Consider the following 21,956-nt stretch of genomic DNA (forward strand, 5'->3'; position numbering starts at 1 on the left):
TTAACTCATCGGATTTCCCCTCCCTACTACTCCATTACACATGGAAACTTTTTCTGTTTGTCGGTAATCACCGTATATGAGAGGACAACTGAAGCGCATCTTCAGTAGATATATATATCTCGGACTTACGGAAGTCGGCGAATGAAAGTACATCCGATTGCAGAGATTTAATGCTAGCCCAGCTGCGTCTCCGGTGTAGCAGGCGTATACTGCTAGACTGGCGACAGAATTTACTTCCTCGAAAAAGTACGGTACTTTTATGTTTAGATGGTGACTCTGCAAGAGAAACGAACAGAAAGTTCTCTCCGCCGTTCTTCATAAGGTGACTTGTACAGTTCAGTACACGGGGGGGGGTGGGGGGGTGGGGGGGGGGGATGTTGAGAGAGAGGGGGGGGGGGGTGAGAGAGAGAGAGAGAGAGAGAGAGAGAGAGAGAGAGAGAGAGAGAGAGAGAGACGATGTGTGTATTGTTTTAGCGAAGCGATACTCTGCAACAGAAGCTGCACTATCAGCGGAGCGGATCTCGGTTCAGTTGTCCCAGCGCCCGAGTTGCTTTTGTTTCGCTCTCGCGCCGCAGCTGTTTCCGCGCGCTTCGTGCATTGTCGGCAGCGCTCGGACTACATCGGCTGATGACGTCACCTCAGACACCGCGCGCGCTGGTCACCACATCACAGGCGTTCCAGCGGTCGGTGAACAACAACGCGAGCGTGGGTGTGTCACGGGAACGAGGGTGGTGGGGTGGGGGAGGGAAGAAGAGGCGAGGAGAAAAAAAGAAAATGGCACGTGACTGGCGACGGGCCACGCAGGAGAGTTGTGAGCTGCGTAACCGGTTGTGGCCGCTCGCAGCTGTTAAGACGGAGTGGAGAGGGAAGCAGGAAAACACGCTTAGACTTTGAGTGGAGTTCTCCATACGCTGTTTTGACTGCTGCCTTAATACGCAGCTATTTAAAAATCTATAGTGGGTAATCTTGGCACAGTCCGTCTCGTATCATGGGCGGCGCAGTGCAAACAGAATACCAGCAAAACCTAACAGCACAGCCGCTGTTGTACGTTGGTAACGATATGTAGACAGGCTACAGAATTTCCATGATACGACGCGTGTATAAAACAGTAACGGAAAGAATATTATTTATTAGTCTACAACAGTGTTACTCGCCCGTTCAAAATAGTCTGGTGTCTAAAATTAAACTAACGAATGGAAATTCTGCAAGGCTGCGTTTATTTTGCAACAAAATAGTATAGACACGGAATAGTAAAGTAGAAAAAAGTAAATAAGACAGAACATTATCATTTGAAACCCCCCATGAACCATGGACCTTGCGTGCCTCAGCGATACAGGTAGCCGTACCGTAGGTACAACCACAACGGAGGGGTATCTGTTGAGAGGCCAGACAAGCGTGTGGTTCCTGAAGAGGGGCAGCAGCCTTTTCAGTAGTTGCAAGGGCAACAGTCCGGATGATTGACTGATCTGGCCTTGTAATACTAACCAAAACAGCCTTGCTGTGCTGGTACTGCGAACGGCTGAAAGCAAGGGGAAACTACGGCCGTAATTTTTCCCGAGGGCATGCAGCTTTACTGTATGATTAAATGATGATGGCGTCCTCTTGGGTAAAATATTCCGGAGGTAAAATAGTCCCCCATTCTGATCTCCGGGCGGGAACTACTCAAGAGGATGTCGTTATCAGAAGAAAGAAAACTGGCGTCCTACGGATCGGAGCGTGGAATGTCAGATCCCTTAATCGGGCAGGTAGGTTAGAAAATTTAAAAAGGGAAATGGATAGGTTAAAGTTAGATATAGTGGGAATTAGTGAGGTTCGGTGGCAGGAGGAACGACACTTCTGGTCAGGTGACTACAGGGTTATAAACACAAAGTCAAATAGGGGTAATGCAGGAGTAGGTTTAATAATGAATAGGAAAATAGGAATGCTGGTAAGCTGCTACAAACAGCATAGTGAACGCATTATTGTGGCCAAGATAGGCACGAAGCCCACGCCTACTACAGTAGTACAAATTTATATGCCAACTAGCTCTGCAGATGACGAAGAAATTGAAGAAATGTATGATGATATAAAAGAAATAATTCAGATAGTGAAGGGAGACGAAAACTTAATAGTCATGGGTACTGGAATTCGAGTGCAGGAAAAGGGAGAGAAGGAAACGTAGTAGGTGAATATGGATTGGGGCTAAGAAATGAAAGAGGAAGCCGCCTGGTAGAATTTTGCACAGACGGCAACTTAATCATAGCTAACACGTGGTTTAAGAATCATGATAGAAGGTTGTATACATGGAAGAACCCTGGGGATACTAAAAGGTATCAGATAGATTATATAATGGTAAGACAGAGATTTAGGAACCAGGTTTTAAATTGTAAGACATTTCCAGGGGCAGATGTGGACTCTAACCACAATCTATTGCTTATGACCTGTAGATTAAAACTGAAGAAACTGCAAAAAGGTGGGAATTTAAGGAGATGAGACCTGGATAAACTGAAAGAACCAGAGGTTGTACAGAGTTTTAGGGAGAGCATAAGGGAACAATTGACAGGAATGGGGGAAAGAAATACAGTAGAAGAAGAATGGGTAGCTTTGAGGGATGAAGTAGTGAAGGCAGGAGAGGATCAAGTAGGTAAACAGACCAGGGCTCTTAGAAATCCTTGAGTAACAGAAGAAATATTGAATTTAATTGATGAAAGGAGAAAATATAAAAATGCAGTTAATGAAGCAGGCAAAAAGGAATACAAACGTCTCAAAAATGAGATCGACAAGAAGTGCAAAATGGCTAAGCAGGGATGGCTAGAGGACAAATGTAAGAATGTAGAGGCTTATCTCACTAGGGGTAAGATAGATACTGCCTACAGGAACATTAAAGAGACCTTTGGAGATAAGAGAACCACTTGTATGAACATCAAGAGCTCAGACGGAAATCCAGTTCTAAGCAAAGAAGGGAAAGAAGAAAGGTGGAAGGAGTATATAGAGGGTCTATACAAGGGCGATGTACTTGAGGACAATATTGTGGAAATGGAAGAGGATGTAGATGAAGATGAAATGGGAGATACGATACTGCGTGAAGAGTTTGACAGAGCACTGAAAGACCTGAGTCGAAACAAGGCCCCCGGAGTAGACAACATCCCATTGGAACTACTGACGGCCTTGGGAGAGCCAGTCCTGACAAAACTCTACCATCTGGTGAGCAAGATGTATGAAACAGGCGAAATACCCTCAGACTTCAAGAAGAATATAATAATTCCAATCCCAAAGAAAGCAGGTGTCGACAGATGTGAAAATTACCGAACAATCAGTTTAATAAGCCACAGCTGCAAAATACTAACACGAATTCTTTACAGACGAATGGAAAAACTAGTAGAAGCCAACCTCGGGGAAGATCAGTTTGTATTCCGTAGAAATACTGGAACACGTGAGGCAATACTGACCTTACGACTTATTTTAGAAGAAAGATTAAGGAAAGGCAAACCTACGTTTCTAGCATTTGTAGACTTAGAGAAAGCTTTTGACAATGTTGACTGGAATACTCTCTTTCAAATTCTAAAGGTGGCAGGGGTAAAATACAGGGAGCGAAAGGCTATTTACAATTTGTACAGAAAGCAGATAGCAGTTATAAGAGTGGAGGGGCATGAGAGGGAAGCAGTTGTTGGGAAGGGAGTAAGACAGGGTTGTAGCGTCTCCCCGATGTTATTCAATCTGTATATTGACCAAGCAGTAAAGGAAACAAAAGAACAATTCGGAGTAGGTATTAAAATCCATGAAGAAGAAATAAAAACTTTGAGTGGCCGATGACATTGTAATTCTGTCAGAGAGAGAGAGCAAAGGACCGGGAAGAGCAGTTGAACGGAATGGACAGTGTCTTGAAAGGAGGATGTAAGATGAACATCAACGAAAGCAAAACGAGGATAATCGAATGTAGTCGCATTAAGTCGGGTGATGCTGAGGGAATTAGATTAGGAAATGAGACACTTAAAGTAGTAAAGGAGTTTTGCTATTTAGGGAGCAAAATAACTGATGATGGTCGAAGTAGAGAGGATATAAAATGTAGACTGGCAATGGCAAAGAAGGCGTTTTTGAAGAAGAGAAATTTGTTAACATAGAGTATAGATTTAAGTGTCAGGAAGTCATTTCTGAAAGTATTTGTATGGAGTGTAGCCATGTATGGAAGTGAAACATGGACGGTAAATAGTTTGGACAAGAAGAGAATAGAAGCTTTCGGAATGTGGTGCTACAGAAGAATGCTGAAGATTAGATGGGTAGATCACATAACTAATGAGGAAGTATTGAATAGGATTGGGGAGAAGTTTGTGGCAGAACTTGACCAGAAGAAGGGATCGGTTGGTAGGACATGTTCTGAGGCATCAAGGGATCACTAATTTAGTATTGGAGGGGAGCGTGGAGGATAAAAATCGTAGGGAGAGACCAAGAGATGAATACACTAAGCAGATTCAGAAGGATGTAGGTTGCAGTAGGTACTGGGAGATGAAGAAGCTTGCACAGGATAGAGTAGCATGGAGAGCTGCATCAAGCCAGTCTCAGGACTGAAGAAGAAGAAGAAGAAGAAGAAGAAGAAGAAGAAGACGACAACATTTGAAACATGGATAACGGTAGACAAATATGTTCGTTTTTCAAACAGCTCTGAGCAGTATGGGACAACATCTGAGGTCATCAGACCCGTAGAAGTTCGAACTACTTGAAACCTAACTAACCTGAGGACATCAAAACACAACCATACCAGAGGCAGGATTCGAACCTGGGACCGTAGAAGTTGCGCGGCCGGCTTCGTCGTTTTTTCCAACGGATTTGCGCGCGCGCGCGCGCGCGCATTCTGACAACTAGTTAATGTGCTCATTGTGAGGTGTTACAGCCTCTGTTACTAATACAGGCCTGGCAACGACAGCACATGCTGCGAATGATGTCATCAACCTCATGTTGAGGCAATAACGCCCATTTTTCCTGCAGAGCTGCTCGCAAGTCTAGGATAGTGAGTGGTCAGAGCTAACATTATGTTCTTAGTGCGTCCGAGACATGTTCTTAGTGCGTCCGAGACATGTTCTTAGTGCGTCCGAGACATGTTCTTAGTGCGTCCGAGACATGTTCTTAGTGCGTCCGAGACATGTTCTTAGTGCGTCCGAGACATGTTCTTAGTGCGTCCGAGACATGTTCTTAGTGCGTCCGAGACATGTTCTTAGTGCGTCCGAGACATGTTCTTAGTGCGTCCGAGACATGTTCTTAGTGCGTCCGAGACATGTTCTTAGTGCGTCCGAGACATGTTCTTAGTGCGTCCGAGACATGTTCTTAGTGCGTCCGAGACATGTTCTTAGTGCGTCCGAGACATGTTCTTAGTGCGTCCGAGACATGTTCTTAGTGCGTCCGAGACATGTTCTTAGTGCGTCCGAGACATGTTCTTAGTGCGTCCGAGACATGTTCTTAGTGCGTCCGAGACATGTTCTTAGTGCGTCCGAGACATGTTCTTAGTGCGTCCGAGACATGTTCTTAGTGCGTCCGAGACATGTTCTTAGTGCGTCCGAGACATGTTCTTAGTGCGTCCGAGACATGTTCTTAGTGCGTCCGAGACATGTTCTTAGTGCGTCCGAGACATGTTCTTAGTGCGTCCGAGACATGTTCTTAGTGCGTCCGAGACATGTTCTTAGTGCGTCCGAGACATGTTCTTAGTGCGTCCGAGACATGTTCTTAGTGCGTCCGAGACATGTTCTTAGTGCGTCCGAGACATGTTCTTAGTGCGTCCGAGACATGTTCTTAGTGCGTCCGAGACATGTTCTTAGTGCGTCCGAGACATGTTCTTAGTGCGTCCGAGACATGCTCCGTGGGTTCAAATAGGGGAAGCGAGCAAGCCACGCCATGCGTACAATATCTCCGCCCCCCCCCCGCCCAAAAAAAAACCACCCGTACTCCATGAGTCGAGCATCATTGTCCACCAATATGAAGTCTGAGCCCACAGCACACGTCGCAACAGCCGCGTACGAGATCCCAAGATCTCGTCACGACACCTGACTGCAGTTTAACCTTGCAGATTCATCCGTACAATTTCATGAAGAGGTGTTCAAGTGGTCAGCATAATCCCTGCCCACTCCATTAGGATCATTCTCGATATCGGTCTCTTTCCGCGGTGGTTCGGTTCCGAAAGCGTGTTGCAGACGCCAATCCGTCGAGAATGACTCTCAGGATCAAATCGGGACTCATCTGTGGGCAGAACATTGGCCCACTGTTCGACCGTGCAAGTGGCGTGTTGACGGCTCTGCAATAGACGTTCCCTTCTGTGAAGACGCGTCGGAGGTACACAGACAGCAGGTGTCCAACAATAAAGGCCACTCTGCCGAAGCCTTCTGTAGACGGTTTGCCTCGATACAACACGTCTGGTGGATGGTGCGAGGTCAGATGCCAGTTGCAGTGCAGTACTAAGGCGGTGCGCTTACAGCTAAATAATGGTTCTCTCTCTCTCTCTCTCTTTTCTCTCTCTCTCTCTCTCTCTCTCTCTCTCTCTGATGCCACACGGGGTCGGCCCTTCCCTGGTCTTTGGGGAACAGTTTCGGTCTCTCTGTACTTTCTCCACTTCCGACAAACAAGAGATCGCCTCACGTTAAGCCATCGGCCCACATCTGTCCTGCTTCCATTCCTCCCGTGGCCCTCCACTACCGAAGAAATTCTGGTCGTATGTAAAGTACACAAGCGGCAAGACGCAGTCAATACCTTCGCTGCGCAGTGCCGATGGTACTGTTACCGACGACTGTGCCGCTAAAGCGGAGTTGTTGAACGCAGTTTTCCGAAATTCCTTCACCAGGGAAGACGAATGGGATATTCCAGAATTTGAAACAGGAACAGCTGCTAGCACGAGTTTCTTAGAAGTAGATACCTTAGGGGCTGCGAAGCAACTCAAATCGCTTGACACGGGCAAGTCTTCAGGTCCAGATTGTATACCAGTTAGGTTCCTTTCAGGTTACGCTGATACAATAGCTCCCTACTTAGCAATCATATACAAACGCTCGCTCACCGATAGATCTGTACCTACAGATTGGAAAATTGCGCAGGTTGCACCAGTGTTTAAGAAGGGTAGTAGGAGTAATCCATCGAACTACAGACCTATATCATTGACGTCGGTTTGCAGTAGGATTTAGGGGCATATACTGTATTCAAACATTATGAATCACCTCGAGGGGAACGATCTATTGATACGTAATCAGCATGGTTTCAGGAAACATCGTTCTTGTGCAACGCAGCTATTTCTTTATTCGCACGAAGGAATGGCCGCTATCGACAGGGTATCTCAAGTTGATTCCGTATTTCTAGATTTCCGGAAAGCTTTTGACACCGTTCCTCACAAGCGACTTCTAATCAAGCTGCGGGCCTATGGGGTATCGTCTCAGTTGTGCGACTGGATTCGTGATTTCCTGTCAGGAAGGTCGCAGTTCGTAGTAATAGACGGCAAATCGTCGAGTAAAACTAAAGTGATATCAGGTGTTCCCCAGGGAAGCGTCCTGGGACCTCTGCTGTTCCTGATCTATATAAATGACCTGGGTGACAATCTGAGCAGTTCTCTTAGGTTGCTCGCAGATGATGCTGTAATTGACCGTCTAGTAAGGTCATCCGAAGACCAGTATCAGTTGCAAAGCGATTTAGAAAAGATTGCCGTATGGTGTGGCAGGTGGCAGTTGACGCTAAATAACGAAAAGTGTGAGGTGATCCACACGAGTTCCAAAAGAAATCCGTTGGAATTCGATTACTCGATAAATAGTACAATTCTCGAGGCTGTCAATTCAACTAAGTACCTGGGTGGTAAAATTACGAACAACTTCAGTTGGAAAGACCACATAGATAATATTGTGGGGAAGGCTAGCCAAAGGTTGCGTTTCATTGGCAGGACACTTGGAAGATGCAACAAGTCCACTAAAGAGACAGCTTACACTACACTGGTTCGTCCTCTGTTAGAATATTGCTGCGCGGTGTGGGATCCTTACCAGGTGGGATTGACGGAGGACATCGAAAGGGTGCAAAATAAGGGCAGCTCGTTTTGTATTATCACGTAATAGGGGAGAGGGTGTGGCAGATATGATACGCGAGTTGGGCTGGAAGTCATTAAAGCAAAGACGTTTTTCGTCGGGGGCGAGATCTATTTACGAAATTTCAGTCACCAACTTTCTCTTCCGAATGCGAAAATAGTTTGTTGAGCCCAGCCTACATAGGTAGGAACGATCATCAAAATAAAATAAGAGAAATCAGAGCTCGAACAGAAAGGTTTAGGTGTTCGTTTTTCCCACGCGCTGTTCGGGTGTGGAATGGTAGGGAGATAGTATGATTGTGGTTCGATGAACCCTCTGCCAAGCACTTAAATGTGAACTGCAGAGTAATCATGTAGATGTGGATGTAGATGTAGATGTAGAGGCTGGTAGGCGTCTTCCCTGTGCCATAATGCACTGTCTCTATGTACCCACCGATTGTACCCGGCAAAAAGTTACTCAGCGCCAAACCTTGAGTTTCAGGCCTTTTAAAACTTGCAGATATATAGGGAAAACGAGTGCTAATCGGAGCAATGTCCTTCGTAATACCGGAATCATTAAAAGCTTCTTTGTACTGGCAGACTGCCAATAACTCTGCACTATCGAAGTCGCTCACTACCTCTCTAATGGTCTCGAAATGTTAACTGCAAAACGACACAGCTTCGAGCCACGTACCCCAGCGAGTTACCACTTGTTCGGGAGGTAAAGGCACATTTGGTAGATTTCCTTTGTAGGTCTTTACTATTTATATTGCAATTGATGTAATGGGAAAAGTACGTGTAATAGAAGTAAGTTTTATTAAACTTACAAAGTTACTGGCAGTCTACAAATTTTTATTATCACAAATAATATAATATTCGTAACTACCGACTAGTAAACGACCAAACGCATAAAGTGATACTGAAAATGTATGCTTATCTGTGTCTTCAGAATTGTTCGTATTTAATCGAAAGAGAACGAGAAATTGTTTCTCGTGAAGACGATAGTAAAACACACTCTATACTGCATGACCAATGATCAGCGCCGATATTTAAGGAAATGCTGCGCTATGCATGGTTTGCTTCCAAATTATCGGCTGAAAGAGAGGTTTTTGAAAACGTTAACGGCGTTTGTTTTTTCCACGGAAAACCTCGAAAGATCCTGCGTATGTGGAAACACGGCATGTATTCAATGCAGCTGGTGCCGTTTAACTTTTTAATGGTTTTACGAAAAATACCACCCCGCAACTTTTAATCGTTATCTCGAAAGCGACGATTAATTGTACATGTTACCTCCAAGTTCTGACCGGCAAAGACGACTTTCGAAACAAGTCGTCTCGGGCTCCTTCGAGGTATGAGGGATTTCTCAAACCACGGACAAGCATAAATTTTCAGCATCACTTCACGCGTTTGGACGTTTACTACTCGGTAGTCACGAATATTGTATTTTGTGATAATAAAAACTTGTAGACTGCCAAATACGATTGTAAATTTAATAAAAGTTCATCCGATTACACGTATTTTTCCCATTACATCAACTGTAATATAAATAGTAAAGAAAATGACTGTTAGAATAAAAAAACACAGGACTCGATCCAGCGACCCAGCGATTACGGGCTTTGAGCGCTAATCACTTTAAGTCAGATTTTGTTCGCTTCTTTTCGTCGCGTCTGCTCGGGTCGGACGTCGTAAGACACCCTTCGCTGTTGACCGATTAACTCCGTTCTTCTGTTACGGAACACAATGAGCCACCCTGCTGGCTCACCACTCGGCCGCCGGCTCTTCATAGTGAAAATGGCCACTCACAGGTGTATACGAGGGTTGTTTTTTAAGTAAGGGCCGTTTTTATTTTTTAAAAGAGGTACAAATACTCTTGTAAAAACACTTATTTTCTGATTCTACACACTTTTACCTATTTTTCTGCATAGTTGCCTTGTTCATTTAAGCACTTGTCATACCGTACAGGGACCGACGACCGTCGCAGTCTGGTCCCTTTAATCCCCCCCAAACCAACCCAACCAAATCATACCGTACCACTAAGTTTTTAATTCCCTCATCAAAGAATTCGGCCACCTGCTCCGACAGCCAAGTTCACGGCCGCTTTCACTTCATCGTCGTCATTGAAGCGCTGCCCGCCAAGATGGTGTTTCAGGTACCGGAAAAGGTGAAAATCGCTAGGAGCAAGGTCGGGGCTGTATGGTGCACGGTCCAAAACTTCCGAGCCAAAAGAATCGATCAAATCCAGTGTCTTTTGAGGGGTGTGAGGAGCAAAACTCCTTTTGTCAGCATGCCGCGCCTTTTGTTTTGAATTGCTCTGCGGGGCTTCTTTAGAGTTGCACAGTAGGCATTCGAGCTGATTGTCGTTCCTCGTGGCACTAGCAAACCACCGCGCCGGTCCCAGAACACAGTTACCGTAATCTTGCGCTTTGACAGCGTCTGTTTGGCTTTGACCTTGACGGGTGAGGTTGTGTGTCGCCATTCCATCGATTGTCGCTCGCTTTCGGGAGTGATATGGGATACCCATGTTTCACCTCCAGTGACAATTTGACTCAGCATGTCGTCCCCTTCTTCCTCGTAACGAATCAAAAAGTGAAATGAAGTGGCAAATCTCTTCCCTTTGTGGTCCTCTGTGAGGAGTCTGGGTACCCACCGAGAACACAGTTTCTTAAAGTTTAGGTTTTCAGACACAATTTTGTACAAAACCGATCTCGAAACTTGTGAAAATTCCAAAGAAAGAATGGAAATTGTGAATGTTCTGTCCTCACGAATCTTTGTTTCGACTGCAGCCACCAAATCGTCAGTGATCACAGAGGGCTGGCCTGAACGTTCTTCGTCACGGACGTTTTGACGGCCATTTTTAAACACTCTAACCCACTGACGCACTTTACCTTCACTCATTGCATTCGAGCCATAAACTTCCTGTTAACTGACGATGAATTTCTGCAGCTGATAGGCTTCTCGCGGTCAAAAAACCGTATCACTGACCGTATCTAACACGCGGCGAGCGATTCAATAATCGTGTAAACATTATAAAGTAGCACAGCGATGCGTACACGTCAGCTACGGAGCTGCAACTCGCATCAGTGTGAACGGGAAGGATTAGTGATGGGGAGCTCGTGAATGAGTCGTTCAAATGAACGCTTCACTCCAGTGAAGTGTGAACTAACCACTCAATTTCAATGAACTGGTACTTCAAACTCTTCACAGATAACACACTCCATCCTTCTTTCTAGTTCACTCACTCTCTTCCCCTCTCCCTCATCCCATTACATCGGCGCTACGTCACTCATCCTCCCTTCACTTCAGTCCCCCCTCTGCTGCCTGCCGACGAATCGCGCGGCGTTTGTGGGAAACGAAAGGTATGCGAGGGGATGTGGCGGTGAGGAGCGAGGGGAAGGCAGCGTCAGCTGCTTCCTGCAGTGCTGACATCATTACCCGTGACTATTTGTGCAGTTAAACTTGGCGTCTACCGGTAGCCTACAGTTGGCAGCGCTTGTGGACCAATGAATATTACAGATACAAACGAAGAGGCTGGCTGTGTGAGCACGCACAGCCAACATAAAAAAAAGGTTTGTTAATAACACTGAAAGAGGGATTTTACCTGAAATCGTACCAATGACTACAGGTGACAGTTTAAACTGTTTTGAATCTGGAGGGTTATTATTCTCAACAAAAATAAAATCTACAGGAAAACTTCTGAATAATTACTTAACGTAGATAGTGGTAAACATACACATTCTATTTTAGATTAAATTTTAAAAGGAACATGAAATTGGACTGCATTTCGTTGGTAGCCCTAGTTTTCAGTCCATGAATACAACAAATAATGTTCCACTTGGCAAATAAAGACTTTTTTGGGCGCTTCATGAGAAAATGTCGAGCAAGATTAAATTTAATAGCTTCTTTACATGTGACAGACTTCTCTGTTTATCTTTCCTTTGTCCCCTTCGACCATACTCTACTTAAGTTAGCTCAGACGTTGTAAGACCGTAAAACGTTGCGTTCACGTTACTGCATAGTTCGGCCATCTGTTGGTAAAATTATGAAGTATTACGAAGCTTTATTGTACGAGCGAGGCGAAGCGAGCGTAGCCGCGGCTGAGCGGCGAACTGGGCAACCTTGCCAGGCTTCCGTACTTCACGAATGAACTACTTCATTTGAACGCTTCACGGCAAAGAGTGAAACGAGTGAAGTAGTTCACGGGAATGAACGAGTTCGACCCATCTCTAGGAAGGATGCCGGAAAGTGGCGCGGCGGCTTGTTGCGGCGTCCGCGCGAACTACGGGATTATACGCGCCAACGGCCCTTACTTGAAAAACAACCCTCGTATATTTGACGACGGAAATTGTCTTGCGATTTTCTGAGTAACACTTGAGAAGTACGCGCTACTGCTCACACATTTAGTTGTCCTCGTGGAGTACTGCGAGTGTACGAAGTTTGCAGTAAATCCGCGTTCCAGACGTCGCAGCCTCCCCTTGTCAGCGCCGCCTGCCTGCCTTGGCGGAGCATTGTGGAGGGGGCAGCTCCGCTAACACGGGCTAGGAAGTCGGCGGAGTTCGCGCGCCTACTGGGAAACAAGTGTGTTAGCGCCGCGTGTAAACATGTTTGTTTGGCACAAGGCCCTCGGCTTGCGGCCGCCTGACTCACGCCGCCGTGGGAGAGTTACCGGCAGCGCCGGCTCGGCGTGCTAATAGTGGGTGCGAGGCGGGCGCGGAAAATTTTGGGTGCCCTTCCGTCGTATTTTCGCCGAGTCGCTTGGCGCCAACGACGACGTGTGTACGTTAAGACAGCGAGGCGCGTCTCCCGTCTGCATCTGTAAACCACATCGCGGTGTGTCGCAGAGGGGGACACACTTCTGGGAGCACGGTCACTCACAAGGGCAGGCCGCCAATTGTGAAATTCAGATTCGATTCATATTGCGCATAATGAAAGCTCATGGCCAGAGGTGTAATGTGGCAAAGGACCAAGATGCACTTCTCAGCCGTTGTCGAGAAAATCGACAGTTAAAAGAAACCGTTGCCGTGAAATACTCTCTACGATTAATGATTTCCCACAGCGTCGTGGCGCAGCGGTAAGCGCTCGGGTTCGTAATCAGAAGGTCGCCGGATCGAATCTCGCGCCATGCAACTTTTTTTATTACTTTTTTGTAATTATATATATATATATAACTATTAATGAATTGCCTATGCATCTTAGTGAAGGCGGATCGCTCTCCAATTGTACCGCTTCCATTTTTCCGTTTGTTTAACAGGGTGTACCAAAGCCCTCACGTCCGCACTGATTATATATATATGTATATATAATTCCCGGTAATCAGATGCAACAATTATGCATATAATAAGTTGTTGAAAGTCGTTTGTCGTGGAAAAACTGGCGACTTCGAACATCATTATGTTTTCCGCAAACAAAGTTGTATTTCACAAATGTTATTAATTGTCTTCATAATGTTAACCACGTATAGTTAACGGAAGACGTAGAAACGATATTCCGAAACGAATACGTATAGCGTAAGTCAAACGTTCGAATTGGAATAGAGACCCTACGAACACAAATTTGCTGTGGCAGGTATGAAATATTAACTCCGTTACTCGCTCGTTACACTTGAAAGACAGATGTTGAATGGGCCGAAACGAGCCGCCGCATAACAAAGTAGTTGCCTGCTAACTTCGAAAGAATGTAGATGCGGTCCCTAGCGCAACTTATAACATCATCGAAAATCAGTGTGGACGTGAGAGCTTTGGTACACCCTGTTAAACAAACGGAAAAATGGAGGCGGTACAATTGGAGAGCGATTCGCCTTCACCAATGTGCATAAGCAATTCATTAATGTTTGAATTACAAAAAAGTAATAATAAAAAAAACTGCATGGCGCGAGATTTGATCCGGTGACCTTCTGATTACGAACCCGAGCGCTTACCGCTGCGCCACGACGCTGTAGGACATTCCAAATCGTAGAGAGTATCTCACGGCAACGGTTTCTTTTAACTGTCGATTTTCTCGACAACGGCTGAGAAGTGCATCTTGGTGCTTTGCCACATTACACCTCTGGCCATGAGCTTTTATTATGCACAGTATGAATCGAATCTGAATTTCACAATTGGCGGCCTACCCTTGTCAGCCCCTCCCACTTCCACCCTCGAATCGTGTTCTGTGAGGTAATTTCGTCGGCAGTGGCGGCCAGTGTGCTAATGTGCTACACCGCACTCTAAATACCGCACTAAAATTACGCCATTCCTCGTGAAATGACTGCTGCTATGAAAATGGAACGTGGAACTACACTCCGTTCGTCATAAGACTAAACATCACGTAAAAAAAAAAAAAAAAATTAAGAGAAAGAAAAAAGCGATGTGTGGTGAGCAGCCGTAGCTCTCGAACACTGGTGGTTTTCCGGTCGTGGCGTAGATCCGACTTATGTAGTAGAAATCTGATCACTACGTCACTGTAAAGGAAACTCAGACGTTCTGATGTAACAGGCTCATTTAATAATTAAAGAGACAAATTGGTCTGGGGAAAAACTGTTAATAGGGGAAGGTTGCTACTGTTTGTTAATAAACTAAAAAATACAAAAAAATACAAAAATGAAAAGATTAACACACACGACCGTAGGATTTGGGGCAGTGGAAATCCACATCAAACATGGCAACATGTTCGTCATAGCTAGACCACGCATTTTTTGGTCGTAAAAAAGTGTGTTTTAGGCTCCTAAAATAGGCTCCTTCAGTAGTTCATTTAGGTTACATAAAACCTAAAATAGGCTCTAATAAAAATGATGCAGAGAAAATAAAAATAAATTAAACTACACAGTGTTGGCAGTATGAACATCTTATTAGTCATTAAAACAAGGAGAATGGATATTTACACAGTTACAGAGCACAGCAATCTACGACCTTAATCTTGAACATAACTCCAAATATTTTTGAGTTCCTGCAAGATAAAGATCTACGTAAAAAAGACCATAGTTGGCTTCACAATAAATAAGCAAAACCTTTTCTAGGTTTCCTAGTGACAAACTGTGGCGCTAGTCAGTCAGAATCAATTTATACGCTGAAAAAGAACGTTCTACATCAACAGATGTGACAGGAGCGTACTTAATTTCCGGCACATGTTGGACAGGAATGCTGCAGTCAAGAGTGCTGGATTTTCCACTAAATATGTCTGCAGCTGCACACAACTCCTTCAGGCCAGTGTTTTTCTGCAAAACCGTTTGCATTTTTGACCGCACTTTTTCCCCTACACTTGCCGCTTCATTAATTTTCATTTTGATTTCTTCAAGCTAAGAAATATTGTCGTAGATAGGCCTCCCTGAGTCTTCCAAGTGTGAAATTATTCTTGCCATAAATGTGTAGTGGGCCCTAGTGTAAGACAAGTCCCGTTTTAAAGAAGAATCTTTGAGTAACGCCATTGCTGCAGTTACGGATGCAGCATCGTCCGGTATAGTTTCAACCACCTTCTGGACAGCTGAGAGATGCGTACTATATACACTCCTGGAAATGGAAAAAAGAACACATTGACACCGGTGTGTCAGACCCACCATACTTGCTCCGGACACTGCGAGAGGGCTGTACAAGCAATGATCACACGCACGGCACAGCGGACACACCAGGAACCGCGGTGTTGGCCATCGAATGGCGCTAGCTGCGCGGCATTTGTGCACCGCCGCCGTCAGTGTCAGCCAGTTTGCCGTGGCATACGGAGCTCCATCGCAGTCTTTAACACTGGTAGCATGCCGCGACAGCGTGGACGTGAACCGTATGTGCAGTTGACGGACTTTGAGCGAGGGCGTATAGTGGGCATGCGGGAGGCCGGGTGGATGTACCGCCGAATTGCTCAACACGTGGGGCGTGAGGTCTCCACAGTACATCGATGTTGTCGCCAGTGGTCGGCGGAAGGTGCACGTGCCCGTCGACCTGGGACCGGACCGCAGCGACGCTCGGATGCACACCAAGACCGTAGGATCCTACGCAGTGCCGTAGGGGACCACACCGCCACTTCCCAGCAAATTAGGGACACTGTTGCTCCTGGGGTATCGGCGAGGACCATTCGCAACCGTCTCCATGAAGCTGGGCTACGGTCCCACACACCGTTAGGCCGTCTTCCGCTCACGCCCCAACATCGTGCAGCCCGCCTCCAGTGGTGTCGCGACAGGCGTGAATGGAGGGACGAATGGAGACGTGTCGTCTTCAGCGATGAGAGTCGCTTCTGCCTTGGTGCCAATGATGGTCGTATGCGTGTTTGGCGCCGTGCAGGTGAGCGCCACAATCAGGACTGCATACGACCGAGGCACACAGGGCCAACACCCGGCATCATGGTGTGGGGACCGATCTCCTACACTGGCCGTACACCACTGGTGATCGTCGAGGGGACACTGAATAGTGCACGGTACATCCAAACCGTCATCGAACCCATCGTTCTACCATTCCTAGACCGGCAAGGGAACTTGCTGTTCCAACAGGACAATGCACGTCCGCGTGTATCCCGTGCCACCCAACGTGCTCTAGAAGGTGTAAGTCAACTACCCTGGCCAGCAAGATCTCCGGATCTGTCCCCCATTGAGCATGTTTGGGACTGGATGAAGCGTCGTCTCACGCGGTCTGCACGTCCAGCACGAACGCTGGTCCAACTGAGGCGCCAGGTGGAAATGGCATGGCAAGCCGTTCCACAGGACTACATCCAGCATCTCTACGATCGTCTCCATGGGAGAATAGCAGCCTGCATTGCTGCGAAAGGTGGATATACACTGTACTAGTGCCGACATTGTGCACGCTCTGTTGCCTGTGTCTATGTGCCTGTGGTTCTGTCAGTGTGATCATGTGATGTGTCTGACCCCAGGAATGTGTCAATAAAGTTTCCCCTTCCTGGGACAATGAATTCACGGTATTCTTATTTCAATTTCCAGGAGTGTAGTATTCTGCTGCTATCAGCCACGTGCCACAGCGAGTGACAATAGGCTGTAGTGGCAATGGGACATCTGGAAGCTGTTCTTTGAATGCCTGTATTCTTGATGGTGCCTTAACAAAAATTTTCTTCGCCATAGATATTACTTTATTTACTTTAGGAAATTGCAGACTTACTTGCTCTGCTATGCGGTTGATCCCATGCACTACACAAGTTACGTGCAGCATTAATGGATAGAATACTTTCAATAGTTGAAACGCTGCTATCACATATGCAGCAGCATCAGTGACGGCCAGTAGCACCTTATTCTCATCCACTCCGTTTGGGTATAGCACCTTAAGCCCATTGTTCACACACTGTGCTATTGTTTGTTGGTTAGTTTTTGCAAGCTGATTTGAGTATACCAAATGAGTCCTGGATGGAGCATCTGGATCTGGCTTGCCAATAATCAGGTTTGCAATGTAACGGCCAAGACTGTCAGTAGTTTCATCCGCAGAAATCCATATACAAGATTCTCAAACATCTTCTCGGATTCTGTGCAATGCAGCATTGTAAGCTGAATCCACGTAATTCTTACGTAAAGTTGACTCTGCAGGAATAGACTGATGGCAGTACTTCTCAAGAAAACCTCCGAAAATAGGGTTTTTTAGTTTCTGAAAGGGGATGTTTGCTGCCACTAGAGCATGACGCAAATCACTGCCGAACTTGTTTCTTTCAGAGGATTCACCAGATATATTGGCTAAAAGAATTTGCTTCAATTTAACCTAAAGATCCGTGATCTATTTTTTACATATGAATAATAAAACACCTATTGGTATTAACAGGGATAGCGATATAAAAAAAATAAAAAAAGACCCGAGCGTTGGGCAAATACGAAGCATGAGCGCATATCAACTAGCCACCTTGCTGCACGCTGGGCAGAAAATATTTTTTTTCCCATCTGTCGTACAGTGTGGAAAAACTTGAAGCCACTGTCTTATATGATGAAATAGGCACTTTCTAGGATATTAAACCTGAAATAGGCTTTTTAGGTCCTATAGAATTAACTCTGTTAAGTGTAAATAGTCATGAAACGCGTATGTACAAAATTTTATGCAAATAGGAACTCAGGAACAAAATAGGTTTTTACCGCGCTCTAGTCGTAGCACTAAACTGAACGTTTTTTGTGCTTTGAGCAAAAACAAAGTGTACAGCCCCTTTTCTTCCGTGAGAGGACCGTCAACGGGACAGTGTGCCTTGATACGTTACTACAATTTTTGGTGCCGCAGATGGAGGAGGATGGGCGTGAACGAAATTCAAGATGGTGCACCATCCCAGTACCTGGATGACGTCCGGAATTTTCTCTGTGACCGCTTTACAGGTCAATGGATTGGCCATAATGAACCAGTTGCATGGCCCGGATCTGACAATACTCGGCTTATTTTTTATGGGGATTAGTCATAGTGTTTGTTCCTCCCGTGCCGGCTTCTCTACCTGACTTACAGCAAGAATTTACTCCGCTACCGAGCAAATTACACTTGCAATTCTGTAGGGAGTTCTGGTAGAAATTGATGACCAACGGAAGCCACATAAAACATCTTCAGTTGAAGGTAAGAAGACATGTTTTCCCCCAGAACAACTCAACGCAGCTCTGTATCGTCTGCCAATTTAATTTTTAAAGTTGCATAGTCCTTTTGAAACAGCCTGTATAAAAGCGTGCAACGCCTGCTCCCAGATGATACCCTTAGCAAAGCCAGGTACACGAGCTACTTACGTGTAACCGTCGAGTGATTTCGTTCTATGCAATTTTGTCCCATGATGACATGGTTTGGGACCGTGGCTGTTACTTAGAGACAAATGTTGATGGTGTTAGGACAGCAACCAGCCACAAATTTACTTTCAGTTCCTTTATTCAAAGGGTACCGTTACCGGTTTCGAATCGTTGTGATTCATCTTCAGACGGTTTACACGCTTTCCTTATAACATGTGGTGTTTCTTCCAGATTAATTGTCCTAAAATATAAATAATACATAATTATAAGCACGCCACACACAGATGTGTTCTCGTTGCATGTGACTTACGTGGGATGTCGCTTTGGTGTGTTTGTTTTCATAACATTCGTACAACTGACAGTAATACATTCCCTCTGCATTCTTATTGTTTCACACGTAAATTTTTCTCACTGAACTCTTCAGATTTCTCACAGAGAAGATTTCTATCGCGCACCACATGTTCAGATACATAAAAAGAGCTTACAAACATAAGAGCATCAAAGATGCTATGATGTATCGTAACATTTGAACATGTCCTATGTTTGGAAAGGATCATATTTTCACTTACGCAACTGAAATGCGTTTTACACTAGTGCAGAGACGTTGATTTTTGAGTTGATACTGTTACATTAATTATAAAGTTTCTTTAGCACCGTACAGGTAAAATAGTACAGTATTTAATTACATTTATCTCCACGCGAATTATAGTAAGATATAAGTTTGCTGCTTGATCTGCAGATAGGCGTACTAATATTATTTGCTTTGGAGGCTGGAAAATAATTTTTGGAAATTTTTCAGGAAAGGGGTGTTAGCTAACTCTGTTCAGTCATTAAGGACATTGTCTGGGGTGCGCTTTTTGGTGTGCGTGTATTTCAATGTCTTCTAATATATTCATGGTGGCTCCTTTTTCTGTTACATGTAAAATTTTTAAGTTGGCTTTCAGTGTTTCTCACTGAATAGTTTTCTTCAGCGATATGAGCTGCAAATGCAGATTTGTTCAAGTTAAAAGTCTTGAAGCATCAATGTGCTCTTTGTATCCAATTTCAAAACTTCCGCCTGTTTGTCCAATGTAGAATTCCGTTCTAGCTGCACAAGATAATACCTGCTGAATAAATACGAACCTAGAAGTTCCAGTTAGAGTTAATATTAGCTTTACAAAAATATCAGACTTCATGCTCCGTACCGAGCTACTGAGCGTCTCTCCTGCAGAGTCTTCCACTGGAGTTTATCTGTCATGTCCGTAACGCTTTCGCGATTACTAAATGATCCTGTAACGAAGCGCGCTGCTCTCCGTTGGATCTTCTCCATCTCTTCTATCAACCCTATCTGGTGCGGATCCCACACTGCTGAGCAGTATTCGAGCAGTGGGCGGACAAGCGTACTGTAACCTACTTCCTTTGTTTTCGGATTGCATTTCCTTAGGATTCTTCCAATGATTCTGTCTGGAATCTGCTTTACCGACGATTACTTTTATATGGCCATTCCATTTTAAATTACTCCTAATGCCTACTCCCAGACAATTTATGGAATTAACTGCTTCCAGTTGCTGACCTGCTATATTGCAGCCAAATGGTAAAGGATCTTTCTTTCTCTGTATTCGCAGCACATTACACTTGTCTACGCTGAGATTCAATTGCCATTCCCTGCACCGTGCGTCAATTCGCTGCAGATCCTCCTGCATTTCAGTACAATTTTCCATTGTTACAACCTCTCGATATACCACAGCATCATCCGCAAAAAGCCTCAGTGAACTTCCGATGTCATCCACCAGGTCATTTATATATATTGTGAATAGCAACGGTCCTATGACACTCCCCTGCGGCACACCTGAAATCACTCTTACTTCGGAAGACTTCTCTCCATTGAGAATGACATGCTGCGACCTGTTATCTAGGAATTCCTCAATCCAATCATACAATTGGTCTGATAGTCCATATGCTCTTACTTTGTTCATTAAACGACTGTGGGGAACTGTATCGAACGCCTTGCGGAAGTCGAGAAACACGGCATCCTGTGAACCCGTGTCTATGGCCCTCTGAGTCTCGTGGACGAATAGCGCGAGCTGGGTTTCACACGACCGTCTTTTTCGAAACCCATGCTGATTCCTACAGAGTAGATTTGTAGTCTCCAGAAAAGTGATTGTAGTCCAACATAATAAGTGTTCCAAAATTCTACAACTGATCGACGTTAGAGATATAGGTCTATAGTTCTGCACATCTGTTCGACGCCCCCTTCTTGAAAACGGGGATGACCTGTGCCCTTTTCCAATCCTTTAGTACGCTACGCTCTTCTAGAGACCTACGGTACACCGCTGCAAGAAGGGGGCAAGTTCCTTCGCGTACTCTGTGTAGAGTCGAACTGGTATCTCACTGGTAATCCTCGGTTTATTGGTGCAGACTTCGCACGTCAGATGCGATTTGTAATGGGGCTAAAGGAAAAAGTTGGCAGTTCAAGACTTGAACGCATGGGACCCTGCTGTAGACTAATGCACGATACGTGTGTCTTCCAGTACCGCCTTCATCGGACGTAGGTGTACGGTTGCCAGTGTCTGGCGGTCCTAGCTCGACGCAATGCCTCCGAGCCGCCTCTGCTGTTCGCCCCACGTCCCTGAGGCGCGCTGCGTATTGAGGTCGCTCCGCTACGCTGGTATACAACACTGGCTGGCACAGCCGTCCTTCGGCCTGCGGAAGTAAACAACTGGCTCCGCACAATTAAAACGACACCCAGCCTGCCTGCCTCTGTGTCTCTCTCTCTCCCCCCCCCCCCTTCATCCCGCGCCACGCGAGGTCATTCCCACCACTCCGATATCCCAGCCCGGTATCCGCTGTCAGCAGCTCGGCTAATACCGTAAACAGCTCTTCGTATCGTTTCTTCACGCATAACGCACAGGTTGTACATGACGAGGTAAGACTTCCGTTCAAAAGAATTCCGGAACTTCGTCCCTGTTAATTTTTCTTCTACTACGTCTTACTGTGCATGTTCTCCTTCGAAATGCTCTCCTCCACAGTTGATACACCGCTCCCAACGCCGTTTCCGCTTCCGGTAACAGTCGCGGTGGGCCTCTCGCTGCATCGCGAGAAACGCCGTATGCGAATTTTCTTCTATCTCGTCTATCGTTGCAATACTTTGTCGTTGCGAAGCTCTGTCGTTGCGAAGCTCTGTCGTTGCGAAGCTCTGTCGTTGCGAAGCTCTGTCGTTGCGAAGCTCTGTCGTTGCGAAGCTCTGTCGTTGCGAAGCTCTGTCGTTGCGAAGCTCTGTCGTTGCGAAGCTCTGTCGTTGCGAAGCTCTGTCGTTGCGAAGCTCTGTCGTTGCGAAGC

General features: G+C 45.6%; 1 protein-coding gene across 1 annotated transcript in view; it reads left to right on the plus strand.

Moving 5' to 3' along the window:
• Positions 1-627: 627 nt before the first annotated feature.
• The window catches only part of LOC126108823 (5'-AMP-activated protein kinase subunit gamma-2), a 1,182,277-nt gene continuing 1,160,948 nt past the window's right edge, over positions 628-21,956 (plus strand). Inside the window, exon 1 of the mRNA XM_049914186.1 lies at positions 628-811. Coding sequence (XP_049770143.1) covers positions 628-811 — 184 coding nt within the window. The remainder of the gene's footprint in view (positions 812-21,956) is intronic.

Source organism: Schistocerca cancellata, chromosome 11 (genome assembly GCF_023864275.1).
Source record: "Schistocerca cancellata isolate TAMUIC-IGC-003103 chromosome 11, iqSchCanc2.1, whole genome shotgun sequence".
Taxonomy (NCBI): domain Eukaryota; kingdom Metazoa; phylum Arthropoda; class Insecta; order Orthoptera; family Acrididae; genus Schistocerca; species Schistocerca cancellata.